Source organism: Sceloporus undulatus, chromosome 2, assembly GCF_019175285.1.
Source record: "Sceloporus undulatus isolate JIND9_A2432 ecotype Alabama chromosome 2, SceUnd_v1.1, whole genome shotgun sequence".
Taxonomy (NCBI): domain Eukaryota; kingdom Metazoa; phylum Chordata; class Lepidosauria; order Squamata; family Phrynosomatidae; genus Sceloporus; species Sceloporus undulatus.
In genome coordinates, this window is record NC_056523.1 from 129,598,631 (window position 1) to 129,619,797 (window position 21,167).

Here is a 21,167-nt window from a genome sequence, read left to right on the forward strand (position 1 = left end):
TAATTTAATTCTGTTTAATGTAACATTATTTTAAAATAGTATTGTTCTTAATCCTGTAAGCCTCTCAGAGTCCCAGTTTTGGGGAAAGGGTGGGGTAATAATAATAATAATAATAATAATAATAATAATAATATGCATGCCACAAACATTATTTCACCCCCACCTATTTTCCAATACCAGGTATATAAAATGGTTTAGATAAGCTTGGGCCTCTTGCTTCCATACCTTTTCAGTTTAATTTATCCATACAATGGAGGGTTTTGTAAGACTATATGAGCATTGGAAGAAGGGGTGGTCTGGGTATAAGCTGTGTAGTGCAAGAAAAACAAATTATTATCCTCTCTTCTTCACCATCATCAATATCAAACCATACAGTATAATACAGAAGGTAATAAATCATCCAAATCTTGTCATAGCAAAAAAAAAAAAAAAAAAAAAGATAAAGGTAGTCCCTTGACCTGAATGCCTAGTCATAACCAACTCTAGGTGGGCCCTGAACTGCCAACCTTCTGATCTTCTGATCATCTGAATTGGCATCTTAACCATTAAGCCACTGCATCATTGCAAAACATAAGAGGTATTCATGTGTGGGTGTCTCTGTCTCATATTCAAGAAGCCTGAAGCTGGGATCTTCTCCTTGCTTCTGGCTTTTTGGTCAAGGGCAAATAGTTTGTGTCACTCTGCTGCTGTCATCCATGTTTGCTTGTCGTCCTGGTCCACTGCTCAATTGCTTGTGGCCTTATTATTGCCAGTCAGATAGGTGTGCATGGTCCTAGCAGTTGTCTTTTTGCTTTTCTTGCAGGGACCCTTCTTCAAACACAACTTAAGCCTGGGAAGTGCTTCCACCATCTGCTTGTCTTCTGGGACTGGGCTGTCAGGCCAGGTAATGGATCCAGATATTCTAGGCAACTGAAAGGTTGAGCTGATTGCTCTGGAGGTGGTCTCCTGAACAGCAACTCATATGGGGACAGGCACAATCTTCCTCTTGAGGTGGTACAGAGGTGGTGGACTGCTAGAGGTCTAAGCTTCCTTTTAAAATCTGATTTTAAGATTTTAGGATTGTTTCTAGCACATAGATTGCATTCTTGACACCCTCTTTTAGGTTTTTTCCTATATATTTTTTAAACTTGAAAAACGATAACACTTAAATATAAATTCTTAATATCTAAAAACATATAAGACTTGAAAAGACATAATGTAACATCAATAGCAAACAAAATAAAACAGAAAACATGATATAACATACCGTTACACATAACATAACTTCTTTGCCAACATCCTTTGTCTTAATTGTTCAGTTATCTTTGGTATCTTGTTATTCTTTTCCCATTGTGTCTATCCTATTCTAAATTAATTATTGCCTTCCCATCTTCAAATTAAAATTAATTATTAAAAGTAGATAGATAGATAGATAGATAGATAGATAGATAGAAGCTTAGTTTTAGATGCTAGGTGTATGCCAGGATCAAACCAATTGTATTAAGTCAGTTTAATGAGTTTCTTTTATAAAGTCTATCTGCAAAAGCATTGACCGATAAGATAAGTCCAATCACCTTGTATAAACCTTAACATGCAGGATAAATATTTCTTTCTGTAGGTGAAAGAATTCTAACAATTGCAAAATCAATGGTCCATTGACAATCTTTGAACTATTGGATGTGCCAAAGCATTTGCTGAGGCAAATTCCAAAAGCATTTTGTCTATAAATGAGTATGTTGACTGTTTACCCTTCAGTTAATCTACAGTCTGTGTTAGAACTATCAGCTTTGCCCCTCATGCACTAACATTTGATGGGAGAGGTTCAGCTTCTTAGGACATTGAAAGAAATAACAACTAGGACATAGAGCAATTGATTCAAGCTCCAGGAAAAGAGATTCTGTCTAAACATTAGGAAGAACTTCTTGACGGTAAGAGCTATTTGACAGTGGAACATGCTTCATCCAAGAGTGGTGAAGTCTCCTTCTTTGGAAGTTTTTAAACAGTGGCTGGGTGGTCATCTGTCTGGAGTGCTTTAACTGTGTGTTCCTGCATGGCAAATGGTTGGACTGAATGGCCCTTGGGGTCTCTTCCAACTCTGTGATTCTACATATCCGATCTTCTTCAAAGCCACCTGGGTACAGCACCACTTAGGATTCTGTGGTAAAACTTCCAGTTCTGTGGCACTTTGAATCACGGATCATTTTCAGTGGACAGTTTCAAGCAAAATCAATAGTGGACTTGGGATTTTGTAGCAAATCTCTCCCAAACAAGTTCATAGGCTCAATTTTTAGCAGGAATGTATGGTTTTCAGAAACTGCTCTTCTGAAGAGTTTCCCTTTCACTCCCATTGCCAGTTTTGTCTGGTAACTAGATTTCAAGTTTCCTTGGGGAACGCTGGATAGAGTGGTCCCTGAATCCACCAGGCAAATGTAAGTATGCTCTTCAACTGTTAGAGAGAAGACAAGGTGATCTGGGCCTAAGATGAAAGATGCTTCTTGGAAAGCTAACATGGATGGGCACATTCTGAGGCACTGTAAATTCTTCCTCCTCATGTCAATTGTTATCTTGGAAGAATTTGCTAATGCAGTTCTGGTAAATCTGCATTCCTACTGGGTCTAATCTCTTTTCACATATCCTTCTCTCTTGCACACATAGACATAACAGGTGCAGGACCTATCCTCTTTCTGTCTTCTTCTGCCTCTTCTTTTCTTCTCTCCTCATTTTTATCTCAATGAACATGCTCAACCCCTGAAAGTCTTTTTCCCACTCAAAGCCAACCTATGTCTTGACATGTTCTACCACTCCTACATAAATGACATATTGAAGCCACTGATTTACGTTCTCTGGTAATATTCTGAGAGATGTTAATGGTTTCCTTGAGAAGCTTCAATTTTCTTAAGTAACATGGCTTGAAGCATAGAAGCCTTCAACAGGACCTGGTGCAGTACCTCTGTAACTCTTTGGTTCGCAGGATAGGTCTGGTATTCTTGATTCAACAGCTTGGCAGAGGATTAGACTGTGTCATCTCTCCTCCTCCTCCTCCTCCTCCTCCTCTTCTTCTTCTTCTTCTTTTTCTTCTGCCATCTCTCCCTTCCCTCTCTCTGGCAGGGGGACCTCTTAGTGCTGGATTGAGGTAATTCCCAACTTTAGTGTGGGGGCAAGTCTACAGCTAAATACTATATGTACCTGACTATAAGTCGACCTCATGTATAAGTCGAGGGCAGGTTTTAGGGCCAAAATTAAGGATTTTTATGAGACCCATGGATATGTCAAGGATAAAACTTAAGGGCACATAACAAAGGGCATGTAAAGGATGTCCTGCTTTGCTGCCCATCCACTTGACCTCCATTGTCTGTAGCTGGCTTGATTATCACCTCACTGAAGAGACAAATGGGAAGCTGCAAATAATCATTGGTGGGTGAATTGGAGGCATGCACCCTTCCTCCCTCTCCTCAGCTCAGATATCTTCTCTGGAGATAGCCGAGTTAGAAGGAGGCTCAAGGGGTGAGCGCCCACCCTTCCTCCTCCTCCTCCTCAGACCAGCTGTTCCCTCAGGAGACAGCCAGGCTGATGCGGAGTCTTAAGCAGCAAGCCTATTACTGTACTGACCAGTGTATATGTCGATCCAGGTTTTTTGGATCAAAATATAAATTTTTAAACGTATACACGAGCATATATGGTATGTTATGTGAATTTGCACAGATTTTCTGCACCTTTCAATTGAAGTTCAATTGTCTTCACTTCTCCTGACCACATTCCTACCTATTCACATGTAGGCATGTACTGTTAACTACTGCAAACTGAAATGGTGGGCAGAAAGGAAGTGTCTGTGAATTATTCATACCCACTTGTAACTTGCCACAACATATTATTATTATTATTGACTATCAATCAAAGGGGGAAAAGTATGCACTTCTGCTTCTGTTGTCACCTATTCCTGCTGGAGGTGCCATTTTTGGCTGGTATTCAAAGGGGGGAGATACACATTTGTGCTTCCCTTGTCACCCATTTCTGCTGCTGTCATATGATCACAATTTAAATATATTTTTGATCAAAAATGTAGTGTTTGTCATTTCCCCTAGAACAAACAACCAGGTAAAGCCTTCACTGGTGTACTCTCTCTCTCACTCTTTACTTTACCCCTCGTGAAATCATGAGGAACTAAGGCTGGCCTTTAATATATTTAGCCCTCCCTTCTCTTGGGTGATGGATGAGAGGAGAGGAAAACATGGTCATCAAGAAGGCTCCCTGAGATGCCTTCAGAGCCATGGGCCAACATGGAAGAGGGGGAAGAGTAACTGCTTCCTGTTCACCCAGCCATAACATGGTATTTGTGTATGTGTTGGGGAAAAGTGAATGTTTATTTCTTTGCTCAGGCACAACAAACTAGTGTATCAGAGGTTTACTGAGGGCAGTGAGAGTTAATTACTGAGGGAACAAAGGACGGGGAAGAATCCCAGGGGACAATCCTCCATGTCACCCATGGATCCATGCATTCCAGGGGAGAATTCTCCATGACACCTATAGATCCATGGGCAATGGCAATAATAAATAAATAATAAATAAATTTTTATTTATATACCGCCCTGTGGCGAACCAATCCGGGTGGTTTACAACATTAAAATAACATAAAGCATAAAAACAATATATTTCCCTCCCCCCCTTAAAAAGTTATTAAACAACATATCTTATTTAAAACCACAATAACTAATTAAAATAACAATAAATTAAACAAAATAATACCAACCAACAAACCACTGCAACTTCAGTTCTAAAGAAAAGAAAAGGGGGCTTTGGAGACATTACTGAGGAGGGGGGAGATCCTGAGATCCTGGGGCCGGGATATTTCAGTCTGGGAAGGCCTGCCTGAAGAGATCCATCTTGACAGCCTTTTTGAAGCTGTCCAAAGATGTTAATTGACGGATCTCGTCTGGCAGGTCATTCCAGAGCCTGGGGGCAATAACAGAGAAAGCCCTCTGGGAGGTCGCCGCAAGCCTCGATTTTTGAGGCTGCAACAAGTTCCTCCCAGAGGACCAGAGAGTGCGGGGAGGATTGTATGGGAAGAGGCGGTCTCTGAGATAGCTTGGACCCAAGCCATTTAGGGCTTTAAAGGTAATAACCAACACCTTGTACTGAGCCCAGAAACCAATAGGCAGCCAGTGGAGGGACCTCAAAACCGGAGTGATATGGTCCCTTCTAGATGTTCCTGACACAAGCCTGGCTGCCATGTTTTGAACCAGTTGTACTTTCCGAACCAGGCACAAGGGTAGCCCCATGTAGAGCACATTACAGAAGTCAAGGCGTGAGGTTACCAGCACATGCACAACAGTCTCGAGATCCCTTACTTCCAGAAAAGGGCGCAGCTGGCGTATCAGCCGAAGCTGATAACAGGCGCTCCTGACGGTCGCATTCACCTGATCTGTCATCAGGAGCGACGAGTCAAGGAGCACCCCCAGACTGTGAACACAGTCACTAGAGGAGAGTGTGACCCCGTCCAGGACTGGTGGTTGCAACCCAATTCTTGGTTTCGGGGCCGCTACCGTGAGCACCTCTGTCTTGTTTGGATTCAGCTTCAATCTGTTTTTCCTCATCCAGCCCATTACCGCCCGAAGACATTCATTGAGAGAAGAGATGCCATTAGAATTCGAGGCCGACGAACGAGACATGGAGAAATAGATTTGGGTGTCATCAGCGTACTGATAGCACCCAGCACCATAACTCCATATGATCTCACCCAGCGGCTTCATATAGATGTTAAACAACATTGGGGACAAAATAGCTCCCTGAGGGACCCCACAAAGGAGCTCCCTCTTTCTGGAGCTACTGTCCCCAAGCAGCACCCTCTGGGACCTGCCTGAGAGGAAGGACCGGAACCACTGCAATGCAGTGCCTCCGATACCTAATCCCCCCAAGCGGTCCAGGAGGATGCCGTGATCTATCGTATTGAAAGCCGCTGAGAGGTCTAAGAGCACCAGCTGGGTCACACTACCCCTGTCGATGCTCAGACGCAGATCATCAGTCAAGGCAACCATGGCAGTCTCAACCCCAAAGCCTGTCCTGAAGTTGGTTTGAAATGGGTCTAGATAATCGGTTTCATCCAAGACAGCCCTCTCGATTGCCCAAAAATGGCAGCAAAGAAAGAGGCCTGTAGTTGTTCATATCCAGGGGGTCCAGGGAAGGTTTTTTCAGAAGCGGCTTAACAGCCGCTTCCTTCAGACAAGATGGAACATGCCCTTCCCTAAAGGATGCATTGATGATATCCGTGAGGAATCTCCTCAATGCATCCCCCCCTGGACGGGCAGCCATGATGGACAAGGGTCGAGAGGGCAGGTTGTTTTCCTCACCTTACCAAGCAGCTTGTCCACGTCCTCGGTACTCACTGATTGGAGCTGATCCAGAATAACTTCGTCGACGGAGTCGCTGGACACCTCGCCTATAGATTCTGTTGCAACAGTGGCGTCTAAGTCGGCTCTTATCTGAGAGATTTTATCTGCAAAGAAGTTGTTAAACACGTCACAGCAGGCTGTCGTCGGGTTAAGCAAGGGATTTGGCGCAGGAGGTACCTGCGTCATTTCTCTCACCACCTTAAACAGCTCTGTTGGACGGGACTCTGCAGACGCAGCACGTGCAGAGGAAAAAGCAATGGTAGAGGAGCCCTGGTAGCACAGTGGTTAAATGCCTGTACTGCAGCCACTCACTCAAAACCACAAAGTTGCGAATTCAAGACCAGCAAAAGGGCTCAAGCTTGACTCAGACTTGCATCCTTCTGAGGTCGCTAAAATGAGTACCCAGATTGTTGGAGGCAAATTAGTTTACAGTTGTAAACTGCTTAGATACTGCTTAGGTGGTATGAAGCGGTATATAAATGAAGCTTGTTTGTTTATTGAAAGCCACTGAGACAACCAGCAGAATCAAAGAAACATACTGTCCCTGTCTAGTTCTCACTATAGGTCGCTCATCAAGGTAACAAAGTTATTTCTGTCCCATAACTAGGCCTGAATTTAGATTGACATGGAATAAATTAATCTGTTTCATCAAGGACTCTCTGAAGCTGGGAAGCAGCCACACATTCCTTTACCTTGCCCCAAAGTGGAATAATAGGCACCGGCTGATAGTTACAGAGGGTTAAGATTAAGGGTGATTTTTTTCAAGAAAGGCCTTACAACTGCCTTTCTCTGCAACTTGATGGAACCCAGCCTTGTTGCAAGGAAGCACTGAGTTTTCCCTTCACCCACTCAGCCAATTCCCCCCTATCCCTTTCAATAAGTCAAGAAAGGCAAGGGTCTAATGGACATGTGGTGGATCTTATATCTTCAAAGCTTCTACTCATATCTTCCAGCTGTATAAATTGAAAATAATCCATTATTATTGGGCAAGCAGAGGCCAAAGATACATCCTCTAAGACTATATCAACTGTGACATCCACATCAGAATGAATCTCAGACAGGTACGTAGCCAAGCGGGCGGGTCTGGGCACATTGACGCCCCTTCCTCTTCCTCCTCCTCCCGTCAGGAGCGCGCTCACTGAGAGAGAGGGATTAGGAGTGGGCAGGGCCTCCCTCCCTGCAACTTAGTTCTTTCTCTTACTCTTTCCCTCTCCTTCTGCTCCTTCTCCTCCACACTTTTGGTAGAAAAAAGTCTCTGTTCCTGCAGAAGGAGAAGAGGAGAAGAGGAGGAGGAGGAGGAGGAGGAGGAGAAGAAGGGAAGGAAGGAAGGAACTCTTATCAACCCACCCTTCCTGTGCAGTCACTGTGAAGGGGAGATAAATCTCTACATTTTCCCTCCCTCTGAGGGACATAAAGGGGGCCCTCCCTCCCCAGAATTGGTGCCTTTTTTTTGAGGGAGGGATGGTCAGCAGGGAGGGCAGGTGATGTCGTTGGTTCCCTTCCCTCTCCCTTTCTCGTGCCTCCAAAGCCAGGGATGGGGGAAGGATGGCCAAACAGGTTGCAAACATTTTGCAGGGTTCTTTTGGAGGGGGGGAGAGAGAGCACCCCCCTTTTTGGAAGGCAGGACTGGGGGAAAGAGGGTCACTTAAAGGCTGGAAGGGGGCCAAGTTTTTCTAGTAAGAGGGCTCCAACCCAGGGAGAAATACAACAACAACAATAATATTTATGGTGATGGTTTTTGCATCCCACTTTTCTCCTCAAATTGGGAACCAAAGCAATTTTGGGTTTTTTAAATAATAATAATAATAATAATAATAATAATAATAATAATAATGCATTAACATCATAATATTGAACAAGTTTTAACCTTATAAGACTAGTAAAGTGCCTGTATGTCACATTAGTATATTTTAATTCTTCTTAATAAAGAAATTTGTTATAGTTTTTGATTGTTTTTATTTTACCACATTGTCATAATGGCTTTATTCTCCCAAAATTGTAGGCTAGTTATTACCAACGTTATGAATATTTTTGTTTATTGTTATATAACCCCTTAATATTAACATTATGGGGACTTTCCAGGGATTTTAACTCAATATTCCGGCTCTTAGCCTCTCAAAATGGTGGCACTTAGTCTGGACCCCCCTTCCTAAAATCCTGGCTACGTTCCTGTCTTAGAGATCCTGTCTGTAAAGTGCAAACAGATTTTTCACAGTGGGCTGTTGAGTGATTTGCATTATCTTCTCAGGGGCCAGAATTTAATAGATCTCTGACCACTCAAAACAGCTCTATTGGACGGCTCTTGCAGATGCAATGGTGGTAGAAAAGAATCTTGGCTGCCTGCACCTCCACAGAGTAAGCCTTCAAATAGACTCTAGCTTGTGTTCAGTCACTCACTCTGAGTCTATAACCAATGTTGCTCTAGTCTCTGTCTCACTTGCTACATCACCTCCAGCTCCCTGGAAAGCCAGGGAACTGGTTTGGCTCCACTCCAGGAGAAAGCATGCTCAGGAACGACTGAGACAACTGCATTATAGGCGTAACAGGTATACACCATACATTTCTGTAAAAATGATAATATAATAGGACATGGATAACTTTTTTCCACCTCATTTAAACTACACACATGTACTTCCAAATCTACCTTGCAGTAATGCTAATGGCAGAATATTAAATCTGCCTAAGGTGAAGAATTTTCCAAATTTAGGCACATTCAGTGTAAGCACTGTCCTTGTTGGTATAAACAGTCCCGCATTATATTTAATTTCAGAGAAACTGGTCGATGTTAATTAACTATGTTAATAGGCTCAAGATAGGTTGGACCAAAGAACCAGCATCTGTTCACATGTGTGTGCTTGGGCATGTGTGTTTCCTCTATTTCTCTTGTATTAAGTTTATTATTGTCTTTCCTTTTTGTTTTTTAGCATTTCAGTTAAACAGTTAGCAAGGGAAGTCTGGGCTATTTCTTTTAAAAAAATATTTAGCTCCAAAATAGAATCCATGGGAGAAAGACAGAAAGAGGGTGTCACAAGGATCTTCCTTTCAACGTCTCAAGGTTACCTTTTTATCCCAGAAACTTCTGAAGACCCCTCATGAATTACAGTTGCTCAGCATCCACCTTTTATACACTGTTCCTAAATGTACAAAGACTGGGGTACCCGGTGTCTTCCTCTTATAAGTTTTAAATCTTTGGTAGCATGTTTTCTGTGCTTATATGGTTGTAAATTCACTCAGGCAGAAGCTTCCTTTGTAACAAAGAACATCTTAGCTTTATTTAGGCATTTGTAGCTTCTCCAGTGCAATTCTATAGTCAATGTCTGGCAGACGTTGACCACAGAGTTTCACCGGAGGACCTAGAGAGGTGTTCTCTCAGGTAAAAACATAGTGCTTTTGTTATTTGCAGTTTATCCATGCTCACAGGGGTCCTGTGCCCCTAACCCCAGTGAATATGGAGGGATGAGTGTATATTAAATTTCACTGACACCATTCATCTGCTTAATTCTCTCTACTTCTTCAACTGAGCTCTAACTGAACATTCCAATGAAGAGAACTGTTCTCTTCTGCTTTCAAACCATCCCGCACTCCTCCCTTTCATATCTACTTCTCTCACAGCAGCTTGAACTAGGATTGGCTGTTCGGGAAACAAGACTGCCCTGTGACTCCATCACAGAAGGCAGCAAAAGCAAAGTTTTAAGTTACTGTAATGCCTAAAAATGTGGGAATGGAGGAAAAGGCAATATTCCTTTGGGGGAGGGCAATTTACTCATTTTGTCTCTGTCTCTGTAGCCACATCTAATGGACTTTGCTGTTAGCAAATGGCAACTGCTTTTACAATTTGCAGGAAACTCTGTAATTTCTTTATTTCTTTTCAAAAATGTGATTGCTTCACTAGCTATATCTTAAGATAAAGAATCTGAATCTTCTAATTTCTCCAGATCTTCTGGCCCTCTTTCAATTAGTGGATGAATCCTGTATAGTTTTGTCAGATGAATGATTTGCTTCAGGGTCCTTTGCTTGTGGCATATATAATGTGTGGGGCTCACATCCTTCAGTCAAATCCTGATGTACATAAGCAGAATTCATTTGCTTCATGAGAGGGGAAATACCCCAAGAATCTGATTGATGTCAAGACAGAGTGAGCACGCTGTTGCCTAAGAGAAGGCTTTGGGGGTGAGTCACCAGGGGTGCAGGTGCACGGATGTAGCCGGGGTGGTGGTGGTGGTCCATGGGGTCCCAACTCACCCTTCCATTAATTAATGTTAAAAATAATATCAACCAAACTTAATCTAACCACAAAATGTATGGTGACAGTCTGGACCCTCACTTCCCAAATTCCTGGCTATGCAGGTGGATGACCTGACTGACCACCAGCAACCAGATGTCCAGTTGGAGAAAAAAAACCAATGGGAATGCTGATGAGGGGCAGACTTTGTTTAAGACTATATTTACCCATGTTAGAGAAAATCTGTATTGAGGGGGAACCTACCATCCATCTGTATTATGTGACAATCTGATTCATGTGTAGCTGAGGCCAAGATGAAGGATTGCTGATGAGTAAATTATCTTTGCTAATTGAAAAGAAGGAACGAAAGTTAATGGGTTTTTGGGACTATGGAGACTATGCAGAATTTGAATTTGGTTGGAGCTCAAATAGTCACCCTTATTTTCACTGCATCTCTCTTAAGCTTTTTCCTGGACTTCTGACCCAAACAAGAGCTCACACAAAGATGGATACATTGGAGGCAGGGGTTCTGCTTCTTCTCTGTCTGTTCTTCCTCATATTGTTCTCCTCCTTCAAAATGTACAAGAAGAAAGGCCAGCTGCCTCCGGGACCCACTCCTTGGTTATTTCTGGGCAATCTCCTGCAGAAAGATGTTATGCCTCTGGACAAATTCTACCCCAAAGTAAGATCAGTTGTTGGTGAACCTTTTCCCTATGTTACAGAATAAACAAGTTTTCTTGAAATGAAAGCGAGGACAGAAAAATTATTTCCCCCTTCTTCACTTTCTCTGTTCTTCCTTATAACAAAGGTGTACTCTAAAAGGATGAAGATTTCTGTATAATTTTCCTTTCCTTAATTTCAGTTACTTTGTTTACTTCTTTATTTTACTGTATTGCTTATTGTATTGTGGCATTTTATCTGATAACAATGTAACTCTTCTCTTATTTTGTTATTGCACACAAAACTGAAGAACTTCGAAAGTTTTCTCCTCACTAAGCAAAACCATAAAATGTTTTGCACATTTTTTGCTGATTATTTTGTGTTTCAAGAATTTGGGAGTAAAATTTTTGGTTTGTTCAAAAGTAATTGTTTTCTGAACAAAAACTGTTTTCTTTTTTGGTATAAATAGTTTTCCATACAAAACCCAGTTGCGTAAGTGCAATTGCTGCTCCTAAAAAGAGCAGACCCACTGAATCCAAGGGGGATAAATCAAGCATTGATTTACCACTCAACAGCTGGTTCAGTGGGTCTGCTCTATTTGGGACCAGCAACAAGATTTAGGCCAATGTCTTTTGTGCAAAGAAAATATTCATAAATATATCCATGTCCCAAAACATGGAATTTCTTGTGATGGCTGATGATTTATACCATGGGGTATTTTAATAAGTTGAGATGCCCTTTGTCACTGAGGGTGAAAAAAATTGTGAGTATTTTTTACACCCCTTGTATCTACTTTACACAAATAATTTATCTTCCAAACCGTTTTTGAATAGCTTACTGAACACAAAAATTACAATATAAAATCATGGATGGATGGACAGGCAGACAGACAGACAGACAGACAGCAGCAGAAGCAGCATACAATGGATTTTGGAGACACCAAGCCTCTGTATTTCAATGTTTTGATTATTCAAATTAGCTTCAATATTTGATAATGGGTATGAATCCCATATGTAAGATGTCCCCACAGCCTGAACCATTGGGCTCCTATCATTCATCTTCCTGTGTTATCCTCAAACACTCTCCTTAGGTAGGTCCACATACATAATTATGCTAAACCTGGATTTACCATAGAGCCAGTGCTCCCTTTCATGGTCATTCTGTGACTGATGGGGAGTTTTGTTTTGTTTTTAGAAAAGTGGGTGGTTATGTCCCTGTACTCAGATACAAAATTATTACATCTACTATAGGCCCACCAGCCAGCCAGAAGGTTTGGAGGATGTCTTCCTAAACCAAATGACCAAATATTCAAAAAGGAGAGGTATAATAGTACAGTGGACCCTTGTTATACACTGGGGTTTAGTTCCAAGATCCCCTATGGATAACAAAATCTATGTTTGCCCAAGTCCCATTAAATATAATGACATAGCAAAATGGTGTCCCCATATAAAAATAGAAAATCAAAGTTTGATATTTGAAATTTATACTTTTTTGAACATTTTCAAACCGTGTATGCTTGAATCAGTGTATAAAAAAATCAGTGTATAAGAAGGGCTGACTGTAATTGGAAACGTCAACCAACACATAGTCTTGTCAATTTTCCCAGCATATATACAGGCCACCAATTTCCTTGTATGATTTAAGACAGAGGAAGTGTGATTAAAGAAAGGAGGATTAAAGACAAGAATATTTTTTGTCTTTGGTATTACTTTGGTGTGACACCTTATCATGGGTGCATAATGGCCGGGGGGGGGGGGGACAAAGAAACATGATGTTAAATATCCCACAAAATAAGAAATAGTTATAAATTTTTTTAAAAAATACAAACAATGTGTTGTTTGGAGCATTAAGCACAAGTAGCTTAGATTTTTAGCCAGTTTATTAAGGGGCATGGTCCTCTGTTCATTTAAGGACTAGAACCAAATCCTACATTTGTGCTTTCTGGATTTGACATGATGAAAGGTGCATGGTAATTGTTTAGTGTTTGATGGGAACTGTCCTAGTCTAAGAAATATTGCAAATAACTACACTGCTTCATTAACAAGACTTGGTTTTTATTTTGTCTCCAGCTTGTTCAGAAATATGGTCCTATCTTCACTATTTGGATGGGCCCAAAACCTGCAGTGGTGCTCTGTGGATATGAGGTGGTAAAAGATGCTTTGGTGGATCATTCTGAAGTGTTTGGTGGTCGTTCTCCCCTCCCCATCTCAAAGCGGGTGACAAAGGGTCAAGGTGGACTATATGGCTTTCCTTCATTTATTCCTGTTTCTGTTTTAGTATCTAAGGCAAGGGGGAGCAATAGATTGGACTCTATCAGTAGAGCTTTGCTTGATTTGCAGGAGATCAGGAAATTTCAAGAACTTTTAAAAGTATTATACACACACACATACACACTCAGTTGCTAAAATGAAAGCAACTTGTCTGACTATAGGTGAATTTTGTAAAATCTCAATTCAGTTGTAGCACTCAGAACAAATCCCTAGGCTTAGTATGTAGTCAGAGTTACCCTGTTCTTGAATTCCACATATGCATTTTGCCCCTGGTTTATGTTGATAAATGTTGGGGTTTGAGGTTTGTTATATAACTCGTAGTTCTAGGGAGGTCTGAGCATTTTGGGGGTTATTGAGTGTGCATTGAGGATGATACACTGAAGCTGCAATTTCCATTTCAAGGGAAGTCTTCATTGGTGCTTTTTGTTGTAACAGTGGCAGTGGCAGTGACAGTAGGGGGGATCAAATGTCCCCTTTTCTATCCATGAGGCTACTCAGTCATTACTCTTGTTGCCATTTACCCAATAATCAATGTGCATGCTTTTTATATACACAAGAAACATATTTAAGCAAATTACAATTGTTTTATGTTGGCTGTACGGGTAGATGGATATGTACAAAACTACATGTGAAACTTTCATAAAGAAAGCCACTTTTTCTGTCCTGGGAGTTTCCCCTATGTACACTCAGTATAAAAAGGATATTTGAAAATATTCACAAAATGGTTAAAAAAAGTGTATTGAACAGATGAATCCTGGAATTGTGATGATCTTTGCAATTTTTGAGGTCATTCCGTGTAAAATTTGAATGTGGTTGTTTTGCATAGAAAACAGCATTTACTGCACTGGAATTTTTGCATAGAAAATGCTGTTTTCTGTGTTAAAGAACCATGTGTGAATTTTGCACAGAATAATTCCCAAATTGTGAATAGGCTTTAAACAACAGTGTGGTTTTCAATTATGTTCTTCCAGTGGGAAGAAAACTGTTAAAAGTAGCGATTGCTTCCTTTGAGAAGAAAAATAGTAGAAAATTATCCTAGTACTTACAAAAATAACTTTTTCTCTCTCTCACACACACACACATGAAAAGAAAGGAAAAGAAAAGAAAAGAAAGAATACTGCACTGATTAAGGCTATCCATTGCTCACATAGAAACTTCCTGTTGGTTGCTGTCTGTTGAGAACTGATAAAATGACCTTTTAATCTCTTTGGTTTTAGGGTTGGCCATCCAAAAGGATGCAAAATGGAGGGACTTGCGCCGGTTCACACTTTCCACCCTGAGGGACTTTGGAATGGGGAAGAAATCTATGTCTGAGAGGGTGCAGGAGGAAGCGCTTTGCTTGGTGAAACATATAACAGCAGCCATACAAGGTTCTTGCCTCTCCAGTGTGCTATTGCTATTCCAAAGAGACAAAAAGCAACCTTCCAGAACAGGGAAAATGGTCTAAAAATAAAAATGAAACCTCCCTTTGTACTTTATTCTTTTACCTTTCTTGGTAATTGTTACAAGTCTGTAATGTTTTCTGCTAGTAGTATGGTGTCGTCCATATAACTTAGTTTGTTGATGTTCTTTCCTCCTATCTTCATTCCTCCTCCTTCTAAGTCTAAACCTCTTTTTCTTATGATATTCTCTGCGTACAGGTTGAAAAAAAATAGGTTGACAGAATGCATCCTTGCCTGACCCTTTGCCAATAGGGAACCATTCTGTTTTTCTATATTCTGCTCTAACAGTAGTTTCTTGTCCTAAGTACAGATTTCTTATCCTAGCTACAAAATCAGATTTGTTGGCATTAAGATATATACCCCCCCTCCCAATAAAGATAACTCAATTATCATCATTTCTGGCCAGCATGTTCAATGGTAAATGATTATGGAATATGAAATCCAGAGTATCTGGAGATCTGAGTGTTATTCATCTCTGCCCTGCCAAATGCATTTCATGACATAGCAGGTATAATGAAGGGACTTCTCCTAGCATCTCACCCAGCCCAGTGCTTGTGCTCAGCTGCTTCCTGGAACTTCATGCTCCTTTGACTTGCCACCAGCCAAATGCTTTCTTCAGTGAATCACATGGCAATATCTTCACAAGACAATACCAACACTGCATTAAATTGAGCACAGTATTACTTTTAAAAGTGTTTTCTCTCACTATATGGCTTTAGGAAGACAACTGCTTAAACTCTAGAAACCACAGTCTCTTGGGGTTCCATTAGTTCCCCCCCTATATTTCATTTGTCAAGCTGCAGCTGCATTGTACACAACAGTCAAAGAACCAGCAACCTAGGAAGGAATAACAGAAGGAGACCATGGTTGGCATCCAGTTGGTTAGTCCCAACTAGAGTAGACGTTTTCAACCAACTGTTGAATTGAGATTAAACACTTGGTAAATCCCACTGATTGAATAACACTATGCAAATCAGGATGAAGAACAGAGTTTAGGCCTTTGATTGTCATAGGTTACTTTTTAAGAAGTTTACATTATGTTCTTGAGACAGATGGTAAAAAGGTGCAATGACTTAACGTCAGCTGCTTTAAAGAGTTTCCTTAATTTTCACAGGGGACCTGCGGAAGATGGAATCTATTCTCTCCAGCTCTACTTACGTTGATCTTGTTTCTTTGCAGGGAAGACTTTTGACCTACAAAAATGCATCAGAAATGCTGCTTCTAATGTGCTGTGCTCTGTTGTCATTGGGAGTCGGTTTGACTACCAAAACGAGACTGTCGCAGGGCACCTATGCATTGCGGAGCAACTAGCATCCCTATTTCAGAGTTACACGGGAATGGTAGGTTGTTCCTTCTGTGTTATAAACCTGTCCTTTTGTAAGCCATTCTTCCTACCACCTTACTTTGTGAAGAGGTTAGGGCTAATTCTTATTTTATTTTTATTTGTTAAAACATTTCTATCCTGCCCTTTATCATGAGATCTCACAGTGATTGACACAGAATTTAGGGAGGGAGTTCCAGAGTTTGGAAGTTGCCACTGAGAAGGCCCTCTCTCTTGTTCCCACCGAATGCGCCTGAGAGGGTGGTGGGACAGAGAGAAGGGCCACTCCAGATGATCTCAATACTCTAGTGGGCTCGTATAGGAAGATACAGTCCTTCAAATAGCCTGGACCCAAGTCATTCAAGGCTTTATAGGTCAAAACCAGCACTTTGAATTGTGCCCAGAAATGGAGTGCAAGTCAATGGAGCTGTTGCAACAAGGGAATTGTATGCTTCCTGTAGCTAGATCCGGTTAATAGTCTGAACTTCAAGTAACTGCACTGGAACAAAAATATAAAATAAAAATAATTAAGGGACAATTGGAAGGAGAAACAGCTGAATTGCAATATATTCTAATCCAGTGGTTCCCAACCTTTGTTGGGCAGCAATGACGCCTCACGGTCAGAAGTCCTGCCCCTTTTCTCAGCCAGTGGCCTCCCTGAGTGGTTGGGAGGCCAGGAAGGGGTGGGACTTCCAGCCTCCTACAAGCTCCAGCAGCCTCTGTGGCCAGAAGTCCCACCCCTTCCGGCCTGCCAACTGGAAGAAGGGACAGGGCTTCTGGCCGCAAAGGCCGCTGGAAACCCCACATGATTGCAGCGGCAGCAGCAGTGGCAGTGGCAAGCCAGAGGAGGCCTGACCACCTTGGAGGAAGAGGAGGAGGGGCGAGCCCCAACCTGGAGACCCCCGAGAAAGGGGTATTCCACCTCCAAACTGTTGTTCTAATCCATTGAACAGCAACAATAAACTGACAGAACCAGTTCTAGTGTTCAGTAAAATACCAACAAATACAGAAAGCAAGATGCTGGCCAGCAGACTGGAAATAATCCCCCCCAAAAAAGATACACAAAAGACTGCAGAAACTATAGGAACATAACACTGATCGTCCATGCAAGCAGAATTATGTTCAAAGTTCTGCCACATAGACTCCAATCATATGTGGAAAGAGAAATCCCCAGAGGTTCAAATGAGGTTCAGGAAAGGAAAGTCACTAGAGTCCACATAGCAAATATATGATAGCTAATGGGGTGTACCAAATAATTCCAGGGAAAAAAATAGCACGTGCTTTATAGACTATAGCAAAGCCTTTGACTGCATAGATCACGAAAAGTTATGGAATCCAGTTAAAGATATGGGAGTGCAACTATATTTGATAGTCCTGATAAGGAATTTGTATGTATTGTAAGAGGCTACAGTTAGACCAGAATATGGAGAAACAGAATGGTTTCTATTTGACAAAGGGGTCATCTTAACTGCACTTCATCTTAACATGGAGGCTATAGGCAATATACAAAGGAAGGGCATATACATTGTGTCAATTCTTTGCATGTTTAAAGGGCCCTTCGGCGAGGACTGGGAAAAAGGGTCCTTTTTAAAAATAGCTTCCATGAATTAATACTCATTGCCACATTCCACCTTAAATCCATGGAAATTATAATGAACATTTCTAGACTTCTCCTTTAGCAATGTGATGTCCTGTGTCATAACTTTTCTCAGATCCTCTTTCCAAATAAAGTCATTTTAAAACAAACAAACAAACTCTTCAGTTACCTTTTGAATTCCCAGGATTCCCTAGCACTGACTGCCTTTTGATGGAGCTTATCCCATTGAAAATAACATGACTCATTCCTAACAGGATACAGTAGTGTTTCAAATTAATAGTGGATATCGTGGATATTATCACATTCAAATAGCCACCGCTGCTGCTGCCCGGCAACTGCAACCTGTATGCAGCCCGGATCCCAGCTGCGCTCATCCAGCCTCTTTTCCAAAATGGGAGCATGCCATTTTTGAAAATAATAATCATAATAATAATAACAATATGGTTTATTTATTTTCCCCGCCTTTCCCTGTGGATCGAGGAGGGATTAACACACAATTAAAAATACAAGGTCACAATAAAAATTAGAATACCCCTAAACCCTCCCACTATTAGAAAGTAATAAACGTCCAACAGTTAAAAGTTAAATCAGTAACATAATATAAATAATCAAAATGGAGTGGACATTGGGGCTAACTTTCTTTGGGAGGTCAGTCAGGGAAGGCCTGCCAGAAGAGATCCATCTTGACAGCCTTCTCAAAGGCCTCTAAGGTGGTGATAAGATGGATCTCCTCTGGCAGGTAATTCCACAATTTTGGAGCGGCAGAATAGAATGTCGTCCAGGAAGTAACAACTAATCTGTGGCTGGAGTAGATTCTTCCCAGAGGATCTGAAAAGCGTTCGGATAAGCATGGCTATAACCTGGGCAGCATGCAGGGTGCCATTGCCCGATGGTGACAACTGCAGCAGGAAAAATACACATTGTGTACAGCAGATCATCCAGTTTTGCTTAATCATTTTCATTAATTTCCAGCAAGAATACTTGCTGTACCTCTCTTCTGATCAATGTTTGTGTTTGTGTGTATTGTATACCTCAAAGAATGAAAGATTGAAATATGTAGGCTTGATATGTGCTAAAAATATGTATCCATCATTGCTAGTAGGTAATTTTAGGCAAATTATGCTGTTGTTTTTAAAAGTAGACCTGTTGCAGTCCAATCTGCAGTCTAAGGAGTCATGTTAAGAAAATCACAATCCAAGAAAGGAATTCCAAGGCTTTCCACCAGCAGTATCAGTATTCACAGTATTCCACTTGCTGTACCAGCTACATTTAGCTACAGCCTTTAGGGGGCTCAAAGGTTTGACTTAAAAACATAAAGATATAATTTGTATCCCAGTTGTACAGCTCTTTCTCACAAATGATGGATTACCTGCCTGGACCTCACCAGAAAGTATTTGCTGATTGTAAAAAACTGCAGGCCTACATCCGTGAGGAGGTAAAGTCTCACAGCCAGACACTGGACCCTGAGAACCCCCGTGACTATATTGACTGCTTTCTTATCAAACTGGAGAAGGTAGGTACCAGAACACATGAAGCTGCCTTACATTGTTAGTCCATCTAGCCTAGTGTTGTTCAAAACAATTAGCAGTAGTTGTACAGGAATTTGGGCATGATTCTTTCATAGTTCTACCTGGAGAAGCCAGGGATCAATCTGGGGACCTTCTGCAAGGAAAGCATGTCTAGAAGAGGGTGATTAAAATTGTGAAAGGTCTAGAAACCATGCCCTATGAGGAGTAGCTTAGGGAGCTGGGTATGTTTAGCTTGGAGAAAAGAAGACTTAGATGTGACATGATAGCTCTGTTTAAAAATGTGAAGGGAAGTCATATTGATGATAGAGCAAGCTTGTTTTCTGCTGCTTTGGAGACCAGAACACAGAGCTAAGGTTTTAAACTACAGAAAAAGAGATTGCACCTAAACATTAGGAAGAATTTCCTGATGGCAAGAGCTGTTTGACAGTGGAACATGCCACCTTGGAGAGTACTGGAGTCTCCTTCTTTTGAGGTTTTTAAATAGATGTTGGATGGTCATCTGCCTGGAGTGCTTTGATTGTGAGTTCCTGCATGGCAGAAGGGGAGTTGGACTGGTTGGCCCTTGGGGTCTCTTCCCATTAATATGTATAAAATACAAGACAGGCAAGAATGGGATAATGCAAGTCTTCACACACGAAGGCATTCCCTCCTCAGAACATTTGAAACTGATCTTTATACTCGCTCAACTGAATTCTGTGATTCCAGTTTGCTACTGAGCCAGCAAGCCTCTGAACTTCTATCTAGATACTCATAGACATGTTCTGAGCATATCAGCCTCTAATGGATCTTTTAACTTTGGCAGTAGTGCATTTATGCTTACAGGTTTCCAGAACCTCCCCACACAGCTATTTCAAATGAAGAATTTTATTGAACACACAGATGTGAAAATATGCACAAATATGCATTGTACAGTGTTCATGCTAGGAATAACAGAGTTTTGTAAATGACATATGTAGATAAAGCAAATGACTTTAGGTAATACAATACAGTTCTGGCAGAATGGAGAAAATATTAAGTCAAAGAGGTATACTCACAAAATCTGAGAAAGTTCTAATAACCTTATCATAATTACATATTCTTAAAGGGTCATAGTGAGCTGGATTTAGATTCCAAGTGATACAGATTAGGGCTAAGAAATGGGTGGGTTCAGAGGTTGTTGGAAGGAGAAGTGAGAAATATCTCAAAAAGGTGGGAAGGTGAGATAGCTGGAACCATTCCTCTAAACTACATAGATATACAAAAACACTTGAAAAGAAAATGAGGAACAAATGTTTAAATCTGCTAAAAATGCAGGTAGAAAATTTCTCAAAAAGAGATATGATGTGACAAACAATAAATTCGCCTGGAACCTATCTGGTCATGTTGAAAAGAAGCTGGGGAGATTTGAAAAGTCTGTTTGAAATAATGGAAAGAAAGCTAGACTTTTGGATAATAACCTCTTTTAGAAATGAAAATAGCAGGAAAAACCCTTGCATTCTGAAGGCCAGAGAATTTTCAAAGGGATTTTTGGGTTGCAAAACTTTCCTGAGTTTTATCTGTCCTCCTTGATTTTCCTTGAAGATGGTTCATTTCATCAGGTGCCCAGATTCTGTTTCTAACCTGCACAAGGACTCCAACCATCACCCAGGACAAAAAAGAAGCACAATGAAAACACTTTTAGACTGGGAAAAAAGGATCTGTGACTGCCACTTCCTGGAAGATGAATTGAAACACCTAGACTGGGCTCTACAGGCTAATGGTTACTCTAGCTCAGACATCAGA

The 21,167-nt window shown here is 41.1% G+C and overlaps 1 protein-coding gene across 6 annotated transcripts in view; it reads left to right on the forward strand.

Annotated features, from left to right (window-relative positions):
- The first annotated feature begins 751 nt into the window (after positions 1–751).
- Positions 752–21,167, forward strand: part of LOC121921664 (cytochrome P450 2C20-like) — a 29,963-nt gene continuing 9,547 nt past the window's right edge. Inside the window, exons 1-8 of one of the 6 annotated variants that reach the window (XM_042450047.1) lie at positions 1,727–1,907; positions 2,334–2,408; positions 7,319–7,426; positions 11,051–11,269; positions 13,317–13,479; positions 14,735–14,887; positions 16,139–16,299; positions 19,214–19,390. In XM_042450047.1, coding sequence (XP_042305981.1) covers positions 7,412–7,426; positions 11,051–11,269; positions 13,317–13,479; positions 14,735–14,887; positions 16,139–16,299; positions 19,214–19,390 — 888 coding nt within the window. In that variant the 5' untranslated portion in view covers positions 1,727–1,907; positions 2,334–2,408; positions 7,319–7,411. Of the gene's footprint in view, positions 884–1,726; positions 1,908–2,333; positions 2,409–7,318; positions 7,427–8,613; positions 8,721–11,050; positions 11,270–13,316; positions 13,480–14,734; positions 14,888–16,138; positions 16,300–19,213; positions 19,391–21,167 lie in introns of those variants that run through there. The other 5 variants (XM_042450048.1, XM_042450045.1, XM_042450044.1 and 2 more) reach the window with 5 other exon arrangements.